The sequence below is a fragment of the Petromyzon marinus genome, chromosome 83 (genome assembly GCF_048934315.1).
Source record: "Petromyzon marinus isolate PM22_M1 ecotype Great Lakes invasive population chromosome 83, UKy_Petmar_22M1.pri1.0, whole genome shotgun sequence".
Classification (NCBI taxonomy): Eukaryota; Metazoa; Chordata; class Hyperoartia; order Petromyzontiformes; family Petromyzontidae; genus Petromyzon; species Petromyzon marinus.
Window position 1 is genome coordinate 1,276,773 of NC_133748.1, and position 14,054 is coordinate 1,290,826.

At 59.4% G+C, this 14,054-nt stretch overlaps 1 protein-coding gene across 1 annotated transcript in view; it reads right to left on the reverse strand.

Moving 5' to 3' along the window:
* LOC116937718 (uncharacterized) overlaps positions 1 to 14,054 on the reverse strand; it is a 59,793-nt gene that overhangs the window by 29,746 nt on the left and 15,993 nt on the right. Inside the window, exons 4-6 of the mRNA XM_076057629.1 lie at positions 12,438 to 12,507; positions 10,704 to 10,895; positions 106 to 195 (exon numbers count right to left, since the gene is read on the reverse strand). Coding sequence (XP_075913744.1) covers positions 106 to 195; positions 10,704 to 10,895; positions 12,438 to 12,507 — 352 coding nt within the window. The remainder of the gene's footprint in view (positions 1 to 105; positions 196 to 10,703; positions 10,896 to 12,437; positions 12,508 to 14,054) is intronic.

Consider the following 14,054-nt stretch of genomic DNA (forward strand, 5'->3'; position numbering starts at 1 on the left):
CACCCACTCACCCACTCACTCACCCACTCACCCACCCACTCACCCACTCACCCACTCACTCACCCACCCACTCACTTACACCCACCCACTCACCACCACACTCACCTTTAGGGGGGAAGTATGACTTGTTCTCAGCCTTGTGCGGCCAATCAACGTCCAGGGACCCAAACCTACCGAAGCAGGCGGTGATCTCTTCTGCGGGAACAGAGGAGGCAAAGATAAAGCTCCCCCAGGTGGCCCACGGGGGAGAAGGGGGAAGGGGGGGGGGCTTGTCAACAGCTGAGCGGCGGCCACTCACCTCACTCTGCTCGATCGCTCACTCACTCACTCACCCCGTGAGTCACTCACTCACTCACCCTGTGAGTCACTCACTCACCCTGTGAGTCACTCACTCGCTCACTCACCCTGTGAGTCACTCACTCGCTCACTCACCCTGTGAGTCACTCACTCACTCACCCCGTGAGTCACTCACTCACTCACCCTGTGAGTCACTCACTCACCCTGTGAGTCACTCACTCGCTCACTCACCCTGTGAGTCACTCACTCGCTCACTCACCCTGTGAGTCACTCACTCACTCACCCTGTGAGTCACTCGCTCACCCTGTGAGTCACTCACTCGCCCTGTGAGTCACTCACTCGCTCACCCTGTGAGTCACTCACTCGCCCTGTGAGTCACTCACTCACTCACCCTGTGAGTCACTCGCTCACCCTGTGAGTCACTCACTCGCCCTGTGAGTCACTCACTCGCTCACCCTGTGAGTCACTCACTCGCTCACCCTGTGAATCACTCACTCACCCTGTGAGTCACTCACTCACCCTGTGAGTCACTCACTCGCTCACCCTGTGAGTCACTCACTCGCTCGCTCACCCTGTGAGTCACTCACTCACTCGCCCTGTGAGTCACTCACTCACTCACCCTGTGAGTCACTCGCTCGCTCACCCTGTGAGTCACTCACTCACTCGCCCTGTGAGTCACTCACTCACTCGCCCTGTGAGTCACTCACTCACTCGCCCTGTGAGTCACTCACTCACTCGCCCTGTGAGTCACTCACCTGCTCGCTCACCCTGTGAGTCACTCACTCGCTCGCTCACCCTGTGAGTCACTCGCCCTGTGAGTCGCTCACTCGCTCACCCTGTGAGTCACTCATCTCGCTCACCCTGTCAGTCACTCACTCGCTCACCCTGTCAGTCACTCACTCGCTCGCTCGCTCACCCAGTGAGTCACTCACTCGCTCACCCTGTGAGTCACTCACTCACCCTGTGAGTCACTCGCTCACCCTGTGAGTCACTCACTCACTCACCCTGTGAGTCACTCACTCGCTCACCCTGTGAGTCACCCGCTCGCTCACCCTGTGAGTCACTCACTCGCCCTGTGAGTCACTCACTCGCTCACCCTGTGAGTCACCCGCTCGCTCACCCTGTGAGTCACTCACTCGCCCTGTGAGTCACTCACTCGCTCACCCTGTGAGTCACTCACTCACTCGCTCACCCTGTGAGTCACTCACTCACTCGCTCACCCTGTGAGTCACTCACCCGTTCACCCTGTGAGTCACTCACCCGCTCACCCTGTGAGTCACTCGCTCGCTCACCCTGTGAGTCACTCACTCGCTCGCTCACCCTGTGAGTCACTCACTCGCTCACCCTGTGAGTCACTCGCTCGCTCACCCTGTCAGTCACTCACTCGCTCACCCTGTGAGTCACTCACTCACCCTGTGAGTCACTCACTCGCTCACCCTGTGAGTCACTCACTCGCTCACCCTGTGAGTCACTCACTCGCTCGCTCACCCTGTGAGTCACTCGCTCACCCTGTGAGTCACTCACTCGCCCTGTGAGTCACTCACTCGCTCACCCTGTGAGTTACTCACTCGCTCACCCTGTGAGTCACTCACCTGCTCGCTCACCCTGTGAGTCACTCGCTCGCTCACCCTGTGAGTCACTCACTCGCTCGCTCACCCTGCGAGTCACTCACTCGCTCACCCTGCGAGTCACTCACTCGCTCACCCTGCGAGTCACTCGCTCGCTCACCCTGTGAGTCACTCAGTCGCTCACCCTGTGAATCACTCACTCACCCTGTGAGTCACTCGCTCGCTCACCCTGTGAGTCACTCACTCGCTCACCCTGTGAGTCACTCACCCGCTCGCTCACCCTGAGTCACTCACTCGCTCACCCTGTGAGTCACTCACCCTGTGAGTCACTCACTCGCTCACCCTGAGTCACTCGCTCGCTCACCCTGTGAGTCACTCACTCGCTCACCCTGTGAGTCACTCACCCTGTGAGTCACTCACCCGGTCGCTCACCCTGTGAGTCACTCACCCGGTCGCTCACCCTGTGAGTCACTCACTCGCTCGCTCACCCTGTGAGTCACTCACTCGCTCGCTCACCCTGTGATTCACTCACTCGCTCGCTCACCCTGTGAGTCACTCACTCGCTCGCTCACCCTGTGAGTCACTCACCCGCTCGCTCACCCTGCGAGTCACTCACCCGCTCGCTCACCCTGTGAGTCACTCGCTCGCTCACCCTCTGAGTCACTCACTCGCTCGCTCACCCTGTGAGTCACTCACCCGCTCGCTCACCCTGTGAGTCACTCGCTCACCCTGTGAGTCACTCACTCGCCCTGTGAGTCACTCACTCGCTCCCCCTGTGAGTCACTCACTCACTCGCTCACCCTGTGAGTCACTCACTCACTCGCTCACCCTGTGAGTCACTCACCCGCTCACCCTGTGAGTCACTCGCTCGCTCACCCTGTGAGTCACTCACTCGCTCGCTCACCCTGTGAGTCACTCACTCGCTCACCCTGTGAGTCACTCGCTCGCTCACCCTGTCAGTCACTCACTCGCTCACCCTGTGAGTCACTCACTCACCCTGTGAGTCACTCACTCGCTCACCCTGTGAGTCACTCACTCACTCGCTCACCCTGTGAGTCACTCGCTCACCCTGTGAGTCACTCGCTCGCCCTGTGAGTCACTCACTCGCTCACCCTGTGAGTCACTCACTCACTCGCTCACCCTGTGAGTCACTCACCCGCTCGCTCACCCTGTGAGTCACTCGCTCGCTCGCTCACCCTGTGAGTCACTCGCTCGCTCGCTCACCCTGTGAGTCACTCACTCGCTCGCTCACCCTGTGAGTCACTCACTCGCTCACCCTGCGAGTCACTCGCTCGCTCACACTGTGAGTCACTCACTCGCTCACCCTGTGAATCACTCACTCACCCTGTGAGTCACTCGCTCGCTCACCCTGTGAGTCACTCACTCGCTCACCCTGTGAGTCACTCACTCGCTCACTCACCCTGTGAGTCACTCACTCACTCACCCTGTGAGTCACTCGCTCACCCTGTGAGTCACTCACTCGCCCTGTGAGTCACTCACTCGCTCACCCTGTGAGTCACTCACTCGCCCTGTGAGTCACTCACTCACTCACCCTGTGAGTCACTCGCTCACCCTGTGAGTCACTCACTCGCCCTGTGAGTCACTCACTCGCTCACCCTGTGAGTCACTCACTCGCTCACCCTGTGAATCACTCACTCACCCTGTGAGTCACTCACTCACCCTGTGAGTCACTCACTCGCTCACCCTGTGAGTCACTCACTCGCTCGCTCACCCTGTGAGTCACTCACTCACTCGCCCTGTGAGTCACTCACTCACTCACCCTGTGAGTCACTCGCTCGCTCACCCTGTGAGTCACTCACTCACTCGCCCTGTGAGTCACTCACTCACTCGCCCTGTGAGTCACTCACTCACTCGCCCTGTGAGTCACTCACTCACTCGCCCTGTGAGTCACTCACCTGCTCGCTCACCCTGTGAGTCACTCACTCGCTCGCTCACCCTGTGAGTCACTCGCCCTGTGAGTCGCTCACTCGCTCACCCTGTGAGTCACTCATCTCGCTCACCCTGTCAGTCACTCACTCGCTCACCCTGTCAGTCACTCACTCGCTCGCTCGCTCACCCAGTGAGTCACTCACTCGCTCACCCTGTGAGTCACTCACTCACCCTGTGAGTCACTCGCTCACCCTGTGAGTCACTCACTCACTCACCCTGTGAGTCACTCACTCGCTCACCCTGTGAGTCACCCGCTCGCTCACCCTGTGAGTCACTCACTCGCCCTGTGAGTCACTCACTCGCTCACCCTGTGAGTCACCCGCTCGCTCACCCTGTGAGTCACTCACTCGCCCTGTGAGTCACTCACTCGCTCACCCTGTGAGTCACTCACTCACTCGCTCACCCTGTGAGTCACTCACTCACTCGCTCACCCTGTGAGTCACTCACCCGTTCACCCTGTGAGTCACTCACCCGCTCACCCTGTGAGTCACTCGCTCGCTCACCCTGTGAGTCACTCACTCGCTCGCTCACCCTGTGAGTCACTCACTCGCTCACCCTGTGAGTCACTCGCTCGCTCACCCTGTCAGTCACTCACTTGCTCACCCTGTGAGTCACTCACTCACCCTGTGAGTCACTCACTCGCTCACCCTGTGAGTCACTCACTCGCTCACCCTGTGAGTCACTCACTCGCTCGCTCACCCTGTGAGTCACTCGCTCACCCTGTGAGTCACTCACTCGCCCTGTGAGTCACTCACTCGCTCACCCTGTGAGTTACTCACTCGCTCACCCTGTGAGTCACTCACCTGCTCGCTCACCCTGTGAGTCACTCGCTCGCTCACCCTGTGAGTCACTCACTCGCTCGCTCACCCTGCGAGTCACTCACTCGCTCACCCTGCGAGTCACTCACTCGCTCACCCTGCGAGTCACTCGCTCGCTCACCCTGTGAGTCACTCAGTCGCTCACCCTGTGAATCACTCACTCACCCTGTGAGTCACTCGCTCGCTCACCCTGTGAGTCACTCACTCGCTCACCCTGTGAGTCACTCACCCGCTCGCTCACCCTGAGTCACTCACTCGCTCACCCTGTGAGTCACTCACCCTGTGAGTCACTCACTCGCTCACCCTGAGTCACTCGCTCGCTCACCCTGTGAGTCACTCACTCGCTCACCCTGTGAGTCACTCACCCTGTGAGTCACTCACCCGGTCGCTCACCCTGTGAGTCACTCACCCGGTCGCTCACCCTGTGAGTCACTCACTCGCTCGCTCACCCTGTGAGTCACTCACTCGCTCGCTCACCCTGTGATTCACTCACTCGCTCGCTCACCCTGTGAGTCACTCACTCGCTCGCTCACCCTGTGAGTCACTCACCCGCTCGCTCACCCTGCGAGTCACTCACCCGCTCGCTCACCCTGTGAGTCACTCGCTCGCTCACCCTCTGAGTCACTCACTCGCTCGCTCACCCTGTGAGTCACTCACCCGCTCGCTCACCCTGTGAGTCACTCGCTCACCCTGTGAGTCACTCACTCGCCCTGTGAGTCACTCACTCGCTCCCCCTGTGAGTCACTCACTCACTCGCTCACCCTGTGAGTCACTCACTCACTCGCTCACCCTGTGAGTCACTCACCCGCTCACCCTGTGAGTCACTCGCTCGCTCACCCTGTGAGTCACTCACTCGCTCGCTCACCCTGTGAGTCACTCACTCGCTCACCCTGTGAGTCACTCGCTCGCTCACCCTGTCAGTCACTCACTCGCTCACCCTGTGAGTCACTCACTCACCCTGTGAGTCACTCACTCGCTCACCCTGTGAGTCACTCACTCACTCGCTCACCCTGTGAGTCACTCGCTCACCCTGTGAGTCACTCGCTCGCCCTGTGAGTCACTCACTCGCTCACCCTGTGAGTCACTCACTCACTCGCTCACCCTGTGAGTCACTCACCCGCTCGCTCACCCTGTGAGTCACTCGCTCGCTCGCTCACCCTGTGAGTCACTCGCTCGCTCGCTCACCCTGTGAGTCACTCACTCGCTCGCTCACCCTGTGAGTCACTCACTCGCTCACCCTGCGAGTCACTCGCTCGCTCACACTGTGAGTCACTCACTCGCTCACCCTGTGAATCACTCACTCACCCTGTGAGTCACTCGCTCGCTCACCCTGTGAGTCACTCACTCGCTCACCCTGTGAGTCACTCGCTCGCTCACCCTGTGAGTCACTCGCTCGCTCACCCTGTGAGTCACTCACTCACTCGCTCACCCTGTGAGTCACTCACCCGCTCGCTCACCCTGAGTCACTCACTCGCTCACCCTGTGAGTCACTCACCCTGTGAGTCACTCACTCGCTCACCCTGAGTCACTCGCTCGCTCACCCTGTGAGTCATTCACTCGCTCGCTCACCCTGTGAGTCACTCACTCGCTCACCCTGTGAGTCACTCACCCTGTGAGTCACTCACTCGCTCACCCTGTGAGTCACTCACTCGCTCACCCTGTGAGTCACTCACTCACTCGCTCACCCTGTGAGTCACTCACTCGCTCGCTCACCCTGTGAGTCACTCACTCGCTCGCTCACCCTGTGAGTCACTCACCCGCTCGCTCACCCTGCGAGTCACTCACTCGCTCGCTCACCCTGTGAGTCACTCGCTCGCTCACCCTCTGAGTCACTCACTCGCTCGCTCACCCTGTGAGTCACTCACCCGCTCGCTCACCCTGTGAGTCACTCACTCGCTCGCTCACCCTGTTGAGTCACTCACCCGCTCGCTCACCCTGTGAGTCACTCACTCGCTCGCTCACCCTGTGAGTCACTCGCTCACCCTGTGAGTCACTCACTCGCTCACCCTGTGAGTCACTCCCTCACCCTGTGAGTCACTCGCTCACTCACCCTGTGAGTTACTCACTCGCTCACCCTGTGAGTCACTCACCCGCTCACTCACCCTGTGAGTCACTCACTCGCTCACCCACCCTGTCAGTCACTCACTCGCTCACCCTTTGAGTCACTCACTCGCTCACCCTGTGAGTCACTCGCTCACCCTGTGAGTCACTCACTCGCTCGCTCACCCTGTGAGTCACTCGCTCGCTCACCCTGTGAGTCACTCACTCGCTCACCCTGTGAGTCGCTCACTCGCTCATTCACTCCCTCACTCACCCTGTGAGTCACTAACTCAATCGCTCACCCTGTGAGTCACTCACTCAATCGCTCACCCTGTGAGTCACTCGCTCACTCACTCACCCTGTCAGTCACTCGCTCGCTCACTCTGTGAGTCACTCACTCGCTGACCCTGTGAGTCACTCACTCAATCACCCTGTGAGTCACTCACTCACTCTGTGAGTCACTCGCTCACTCTGTGAGTAACTCACTCGCTCACCCTGTGAGTCACTCACTCGCTCACTCACCCTGTGAGTCACTCACTCGCTCACCCTGTGAGTCACACACTCACCCTGTGAGTCACTCGCTCGCTCACCCTGTGAGTCACTCACTTGCTCACCCTGTGAGTCACACACTCACCCACCCTCTGAGTCACTCGCTCACTCACCCTGTGAGTCACTCGCTCGATCACCCTGTGAGTCACTCACTCGCTCACCCTGTGAGTCACTCGCTCGCTCACCCTGTGAGTCACTCGCTCACTCACCCTGTGAGTCACTCACTCGCTCACCCTGTGAGTCACTCGCTCGCTCACCCTGTGAGTCACTCGCTCACTCACCCTGTGAGTCACTCGCTCACTCACCCTGTGAGTCACTCGCTCGCTCAACCTGTCAGTCGCTCGCTCAACCTGTCAGTCACTCGCTCACTCACCCTGTGAGTCACTCACTCGCTCACCCTGTGAGTCACTCACTCGCTCGCTCACCCTGTGAGTCGCTCGCTCGCTCACCCTGTGAGTCGCTCGCTCGCTCACCCGCCCACTCGCTCGCTCAACCTGTCAGTCACTCGCTCGCTCACCCACTCGGCCACTCGCTCACTCACTCAACCTGTCAGTCGCTCACCCTGTCACTCGCTCACCCACTCACTCGCTCACTCACCCAGTCAGTCACTTACTCGCTCACCCGCTCGCATAGTCACTAACCCACTCGCACAGTCACTCACTCACCCACGCATTCACTCACTCACCCAGTCAGTCACTCACCCACCCACTCGCCCAGTCACTCGCTCACCCACTCACTCTCCCGCTCAGCCACCTTACTCACTCGGCCACTCACTCAATCAGTGACTCACTCAATCAGTCAGTCAATCGCTCAGCCACTCACTCAGTCAGTCAGTCAATCGCTCAGCCACTCAGTCAGTCAGTCAGTCAATCGCTCAGCCACTCAGTCAGTCAGTCAGTCAATCGTTCATCCACTCACTCAGTCAGTCAGTCAATCGCTCAGCCACTCATTCAGTCAGTCAGTCGCTCAGCCACTCACTCAGTCAGTCAATCGCTCAGCCACTCAGTCAGTCAGTCAATCGTTCAGCCACTCACTCAGTCAGTCAGTCAATCGCTCAGCCACTCAGTCAATCGTTCAGCCACTCACTCAGTCAGTCAGTCAATCGCTCAGCCACTCACTCAGTCAGTCAGTCAATCGCTCAGCCACTCACTCAATCAGTCAGTCAATCGCTCAGCCACTCAGTCAGTCAGTCAATCGCTCAGCCACTCAGTCAGTCAATCGCTCAGCCACTCACTCAGTCAGTCAATCGCTCAGCCACTCACTCAATCAGGTAGCCACTCACTCAATCAGTGAGTCAATCGCTCAGCCACCTACTCAATCAATCAGTCAATCGCTCAGCCACTCACCCACCTCACTCAACCATCCACTAGCTCAGCCATTGGCTCACCCAGTGACTTGCACACCCACTATCCCGGCCACCTCACTCACTCACTCAACCACTCACTCACCCACCCACTCACTCACCCACTCACTCACTCACCCACTCACTCACTCACTCACCCACCCACCCACTCACTCACCCACTCACTCACTCACTCAACCACTCACTCACCCACCCACTCACTCACCCACTCACTCAACCACTCACTCACCCACCCACTCACTCACCCACTCACTCACTCACCCACTCACTCACTCACTCACCCACCCACCCACTCACTCACCCACTCACTCACTCACCCACTCACTCAGCCACTCACTCACCCACTCACTCACCCACCCACTCACTCACCCACTCACTCACTCACCCACTCACTCACTCACTCACCCACCCACCCACTCACTCACCCACTCACTCACTCACCCACTCACTCACCCACTCACTCACCCACTCACTCACCCACTCACTCACTCACCCACTCACTCACCCACTCACTCACTCAATCACTCACCCACTCACTCACTCACCCACTCACTCAGCCACTCACTCACCCACTCACTCACTCACCCACTCACCCACCCACCCACTCACTCACCCACTCACTCACTCAGCCACTCACTCACCCACTCACTCACCCACCCACTCACCCAATCGCTCACTCACTCACTCACCCACTCACTCACTCACCCACTCACTCAGCCACTCACTCACCCACTCACTCACTCACTCAGCCACTCACTCACTCACCCACTCACTCACTCACCCACTCACTCACTCACCCACTCACTCAGCCACTCACTCACCCACTCACTCACTCACTCAGCCACTCACTCACTCACCCAATCGCTCACTCACTCACCCAATCGCTCACTCACTCAGCCACCCACTCACCCACCCACTCACTCACCCACTCACTCACCCAATCGCTCACTCACTCACCCAATCGCTCACTCACTCAGCCACCCACTCACCCACCCACCCACTCACTCACCCACTCACTCACTCACTCAGCCACTCACTCACCCAATCGCTCACTCACTCACTCAGCCACTCACTCACTCACTCACCCAATCGCTCACTCACTCAGCCACTCACTCACCCAATCGCTCACTCACTCAGCCACTCACTCACCCACCCACTCACTCACTCACTCACCCAATCGCTCACTCACTCAGCCACCCACTCACCCACCCACCCACTCACTCACCCACTCACTCACTCACCCACTCACTCACTCACTCACCCAATCGCTCACTCACTCACTCAGCCACTCACTCACTCACTCACCCAATCGCTCACTCACTCACCCAATCGCTCACTCACTCAGCCACTCACTCACCCAATCGCTCACTCACTCAGCCACTCACTCACCCACCCACTCACTCACTCACCCAATCGCTCACTCACTCAGCCACTCACTCACCCAATCGCTCACTCACTCAGCCACTCACTCACCCACCCACTCACTCACCCACTCACTCACTCACTCACCCACTCACTCACCCACTCACTCACCCACTCACTCGCCCACTCACTCACCCACTCACTCACCCACTCACTCACTCACCCACTCACTCACCCACTCACTCGCCCACTCACTCACTCACCCACTCACTCACCCACTTGCTCGCTCACTCACTCACTCACCCACTCACTCAATCACCCACCCACACCCACCCACTCACTCACTCACTCACCCGCTCGCTCGCTCGCTCACTCACTCACCCACTCACTCACTCACCCACTCACTCACTCACCCACTCACTCACTCACCCACTCACTCACTCACTCAGCCACTCACTCACTCACCCAATCGCTCACTCACTCAGCCACTCACTCACCCAATCGCTCACTCACTCACCCAATCGCTCACTCACTCAGCCACCCACTCACCCACCCACCCACTCACTCACCCACTCACTCACCCACCCACTCACTCACTCACTCATCCAATCGCTCACTCACTCAGCCACCCACTCACCCACCCACCCACTCACTCACCCACTCACTCACCCACTCACTCACTCACCCGCCCGCCCACCCACCCGCCCGCCCGCCCACCCACCCACCCCACCCCACCCACCCCACCCGCCCGCCCACCTTCATCGATGTCGGGGGGCAGGCCCCCCACAAACACCTTGCGTGAGTATCGGCTCTCGGGAGCCCGGGCGAGTGAGAGGCCGTCGAGTTCCGTGGGGGAGCCGGGCCCGGAGCCGCAGGCCCTCCCCGGGCCCCCCAGCGAGACCCGGGGCTCATGGCCCCCCACGCTCACGGGGAAGAGAGTGGAGAGGCCTCGGGGTGGGGAGGGAGAGGAGGGAGAGGAGGGAGGGAGGGAGGGGAGGACAGAGTCACAGTCATTTATTTGTATTGGATGTAGGAATCCGATGAGCAACACATCTCCTTTTTGTGTGATCACAGATTGTCCGATAGGGTTAGGGGTGAGTGGGTGGGTGGGTGGGGGAGTGAGTGGGTGGGGGAGTGAGTGGGTGGGTGGGTAGGTGAGTGAGTGGGTTGGTAGGGGAGTGAGTGGGTGGGTGAGTGGGTGGGTGAGTGAGTGGGTTGGTAGGGGAGTGAGTGGGTGGGTGGAGGGGTGGGTGGGTAGGTGGGTGAGTGAGTGGGTGGGTGGATTTGTAGGTGAGTGAGTGGGTTGGTAGGGGAGTGAGTGGGTGGGTGAGTGGGTGGGTGAGTGAGTGGGTTGGTAGGGGAGTGAGTGGGTGGGTGGGTGAGTGGGTGGATAGGTAGGTGGGTGAGTGAGTTGGTGGGTGGGTGGATTTGTAGGTGAGTGAGTGGGTTGGTGAGTGAGTGGGTGAGTGGGTGAGTGAGTGGGTTGGTGAGTGAGTGGGTGAGTGAGCGGGTGAGTGAGTGGCTTGGTGAGTGAGTGGGTGAGTGAGCGGGTGAGTGGGTGGGTGGGTGAGTGAGTGAGTGGGTGAGTGAGTGAGTGGGTGAGTGAGTGAGTGAGTGGGTGAGTGAGTGAGTGGGTGAGTGAGTGAGTGGGTGGGTGAGTGGGTGGATTTGTGGGTGAGTGAGTGAGTGGATGAGTGAGTGAGTGGGTGAGTGAGTGGGTGAGTGAGTGAGTGGGTGAGTGAGTGAGTGAGTGGGTGAGTGGGTGAGTGAGTGGGTGGGTGAGTGGGTGAGTGAGAGGGTGGGTGAGTGAGTGAGTGGGTGAGTGAGTGGGTGGGTGAGCGAGTGAGTGAGTGAGAGGGTGAGTGAGCGGGTGAGTGAGTGGGTGGGTGAGTGAGTGGGTTGGTAGGGGAGTGAGTGGGTGGGTGAGTGAGTGAGTGGGTGAGTGAGTGGGTGAGTGGGTGAGTGAGTGGGTGAGTGAGTGAGTGGGTGAGTGAGTGAGTGAGCGGGTGAGTGAGTGAGTGGGTGGGTGAGTGGGTGAGTGAGTGAGTGGGTGAGTGAGTGAGTGAGTGGGTGAGTGAGTGAGTGAGTGAGCGGGTGAGTGAGTGGGTGAGTGAGTGAGTTGGTAGGGGAGTGAGTGGGTGGGTGAGTGAGTGAGTGAGTGGGTGAGTGAGTGGGTGAGTGAGAGGGTGGGTGAGTGAGTGGGTGAGTGAGTGAGTGGGTGAGTGGGTGAGTGAGTGAGTGGGTGAGTGAGTGGGTAGGTGAGTGAGTGTGTGGGTGGGTGAGTGGGTGGGTGGGTGAGTGAGTGGGTAGGTGGGTGGGTGAGTGAGTGAGTGGGTAGGTGAGTGGGTGGGTGAGTCGGTGAGTGGGTGAGCGAGTGAGTGAGTGGGTGAGTGGGTGAGCGAGTGAGTGAGTGGGTGGCTGAGTGAGTGGGTGAGTGGGTGGCTGAGTGAGTGAGTGACTGGACCCTGCCATGGCACTGTGGAGTGGCACCTGCGTCCATGTCGTGGCGAGGCTGAGTGGCTGAGTGGAGGGCCGAAACGTCCAAGAGGTCACCAGGGTCCTGCGATTACAGAAACAAAGACAAAGCTCCCCCAGGTAGCCTCACACGGGGCTGTAGGGGCAAGTGCTGATGGTCAGGCAAAGCTCCCCCAGGTAGCCTCACACGGGGCTGTAAGGGCAAGTGCTGATGGCCAGGTAAAGGCAAAGCTCCCCCAGGTAGCCTCACACGGGGCTGTAGGGGCAAGTGCTGATGGCCAGGTAAAGGCAAAGCTCCCCCAGGTAGCCTCACACGGGGCTGTAGGGGCAAGTGCTGATGGGCAGGTAAAGACAAAGCTCCCCCAGGTAGCCTCACACGAGGCTGTAGGGGCAAGTGCTGATGGGCAGGTAAAGACAAAGCTCCCCCAGGTAGCCTCACACGGGGCTGTAGGGGCAAGTGCTGATGGGCAGGTAAAGACAAAGCTCCCCCAGGTAGCCTCACACGAGGCTGTAGGGGCAAGTGCTGATGGGCAGGTAAAGACAAAGCTCCTCCAGGTAGCCTCACACGGGGCTGTAGGGGCAAGCGCTGATGGGCAGGTAAAGACAAAGCTCCCCCAGGTAGCCTCACACGGGGCTGTAGGGGCAAGTGCTGATGGTCAGGCAAAGCTCCCCCAGGTAGCCTCACACGGGGCTGTAGGGGCAAGTGCTGATGGGCAGGTAAAGACAAAGCTCCTCCAGGTAGCCTCACACGGGGCTGTAGGGGCAAGCGCTGATGGGCAGGTAAAGACAAAGCTCCCCCAGGTAGCCTCACACGGGGCTGTAGGGGCAAGTGCTGATGGTCAGGCAAAGCTCCCCCAGGTAGCCTCACACGGGGCTGTAGGGGCAAGTGCTGATGGGCAGGTAAAGACAAAGCTCCCCCAGGTAGCCTCACACGGGGCTGTAGGGGCAAGTGCTGATGGGCAGGTAAAGACAAAGCTCCCCCAGGTAGCCTCACACGGGGCTGTAGGGGCAAGTGCTGATGGCCAGGCAAAGACAAAGCTCCCCCAGGTAGCCTCACACAGGGCTGTAGGGGCAAGTGCTGATGGCCAGGCAAAGACAAAGCTCCCCCAGGTAGCCTCAAACGGGGCGGTAGGGGCAAGTGCTGATGGCCAGGTAAAGACAAAGCTCCCCCAGGTAGCCTCACACGGGGCTGTAGGGGCAAGTGCTGATGGGCAGGCAAAGACAAAGCTCCCCCAGGTAGCCTCACACGGGGCTGTAGGGGCAAGTGCTGATGGGCAGGCAAAGACAAAGCTCCCCCAGGTAGCCTCACACGGGGCTGTAGGGGCAAGTGCTGATGGCCAGGTAAAGACAAAGTTCCCCCAGGTAGCCTCTAACAGTGCTGTAAGGGCAAGTGCTGATGGCCAGGTAAAGACAAAGCTCCCCCAGGTAGCCTCACACGGGGCTGTAGGGGCAAGTGCTGATGGCCAGGTAAAGACAAAGCTCCCCCAGGTAGCCTCACACGGGGCTGTAGGGGCAAGTGCTGATGGCCAGGTAAAGACAAAGCTCCCCCAGGTAGCCTCACACGGGGCTGTAGGGGCAAGTGCTGATGGCCAGGTAAAGACAAAGTTCCCCCAGGTAGCCTCTAGCAGGGCT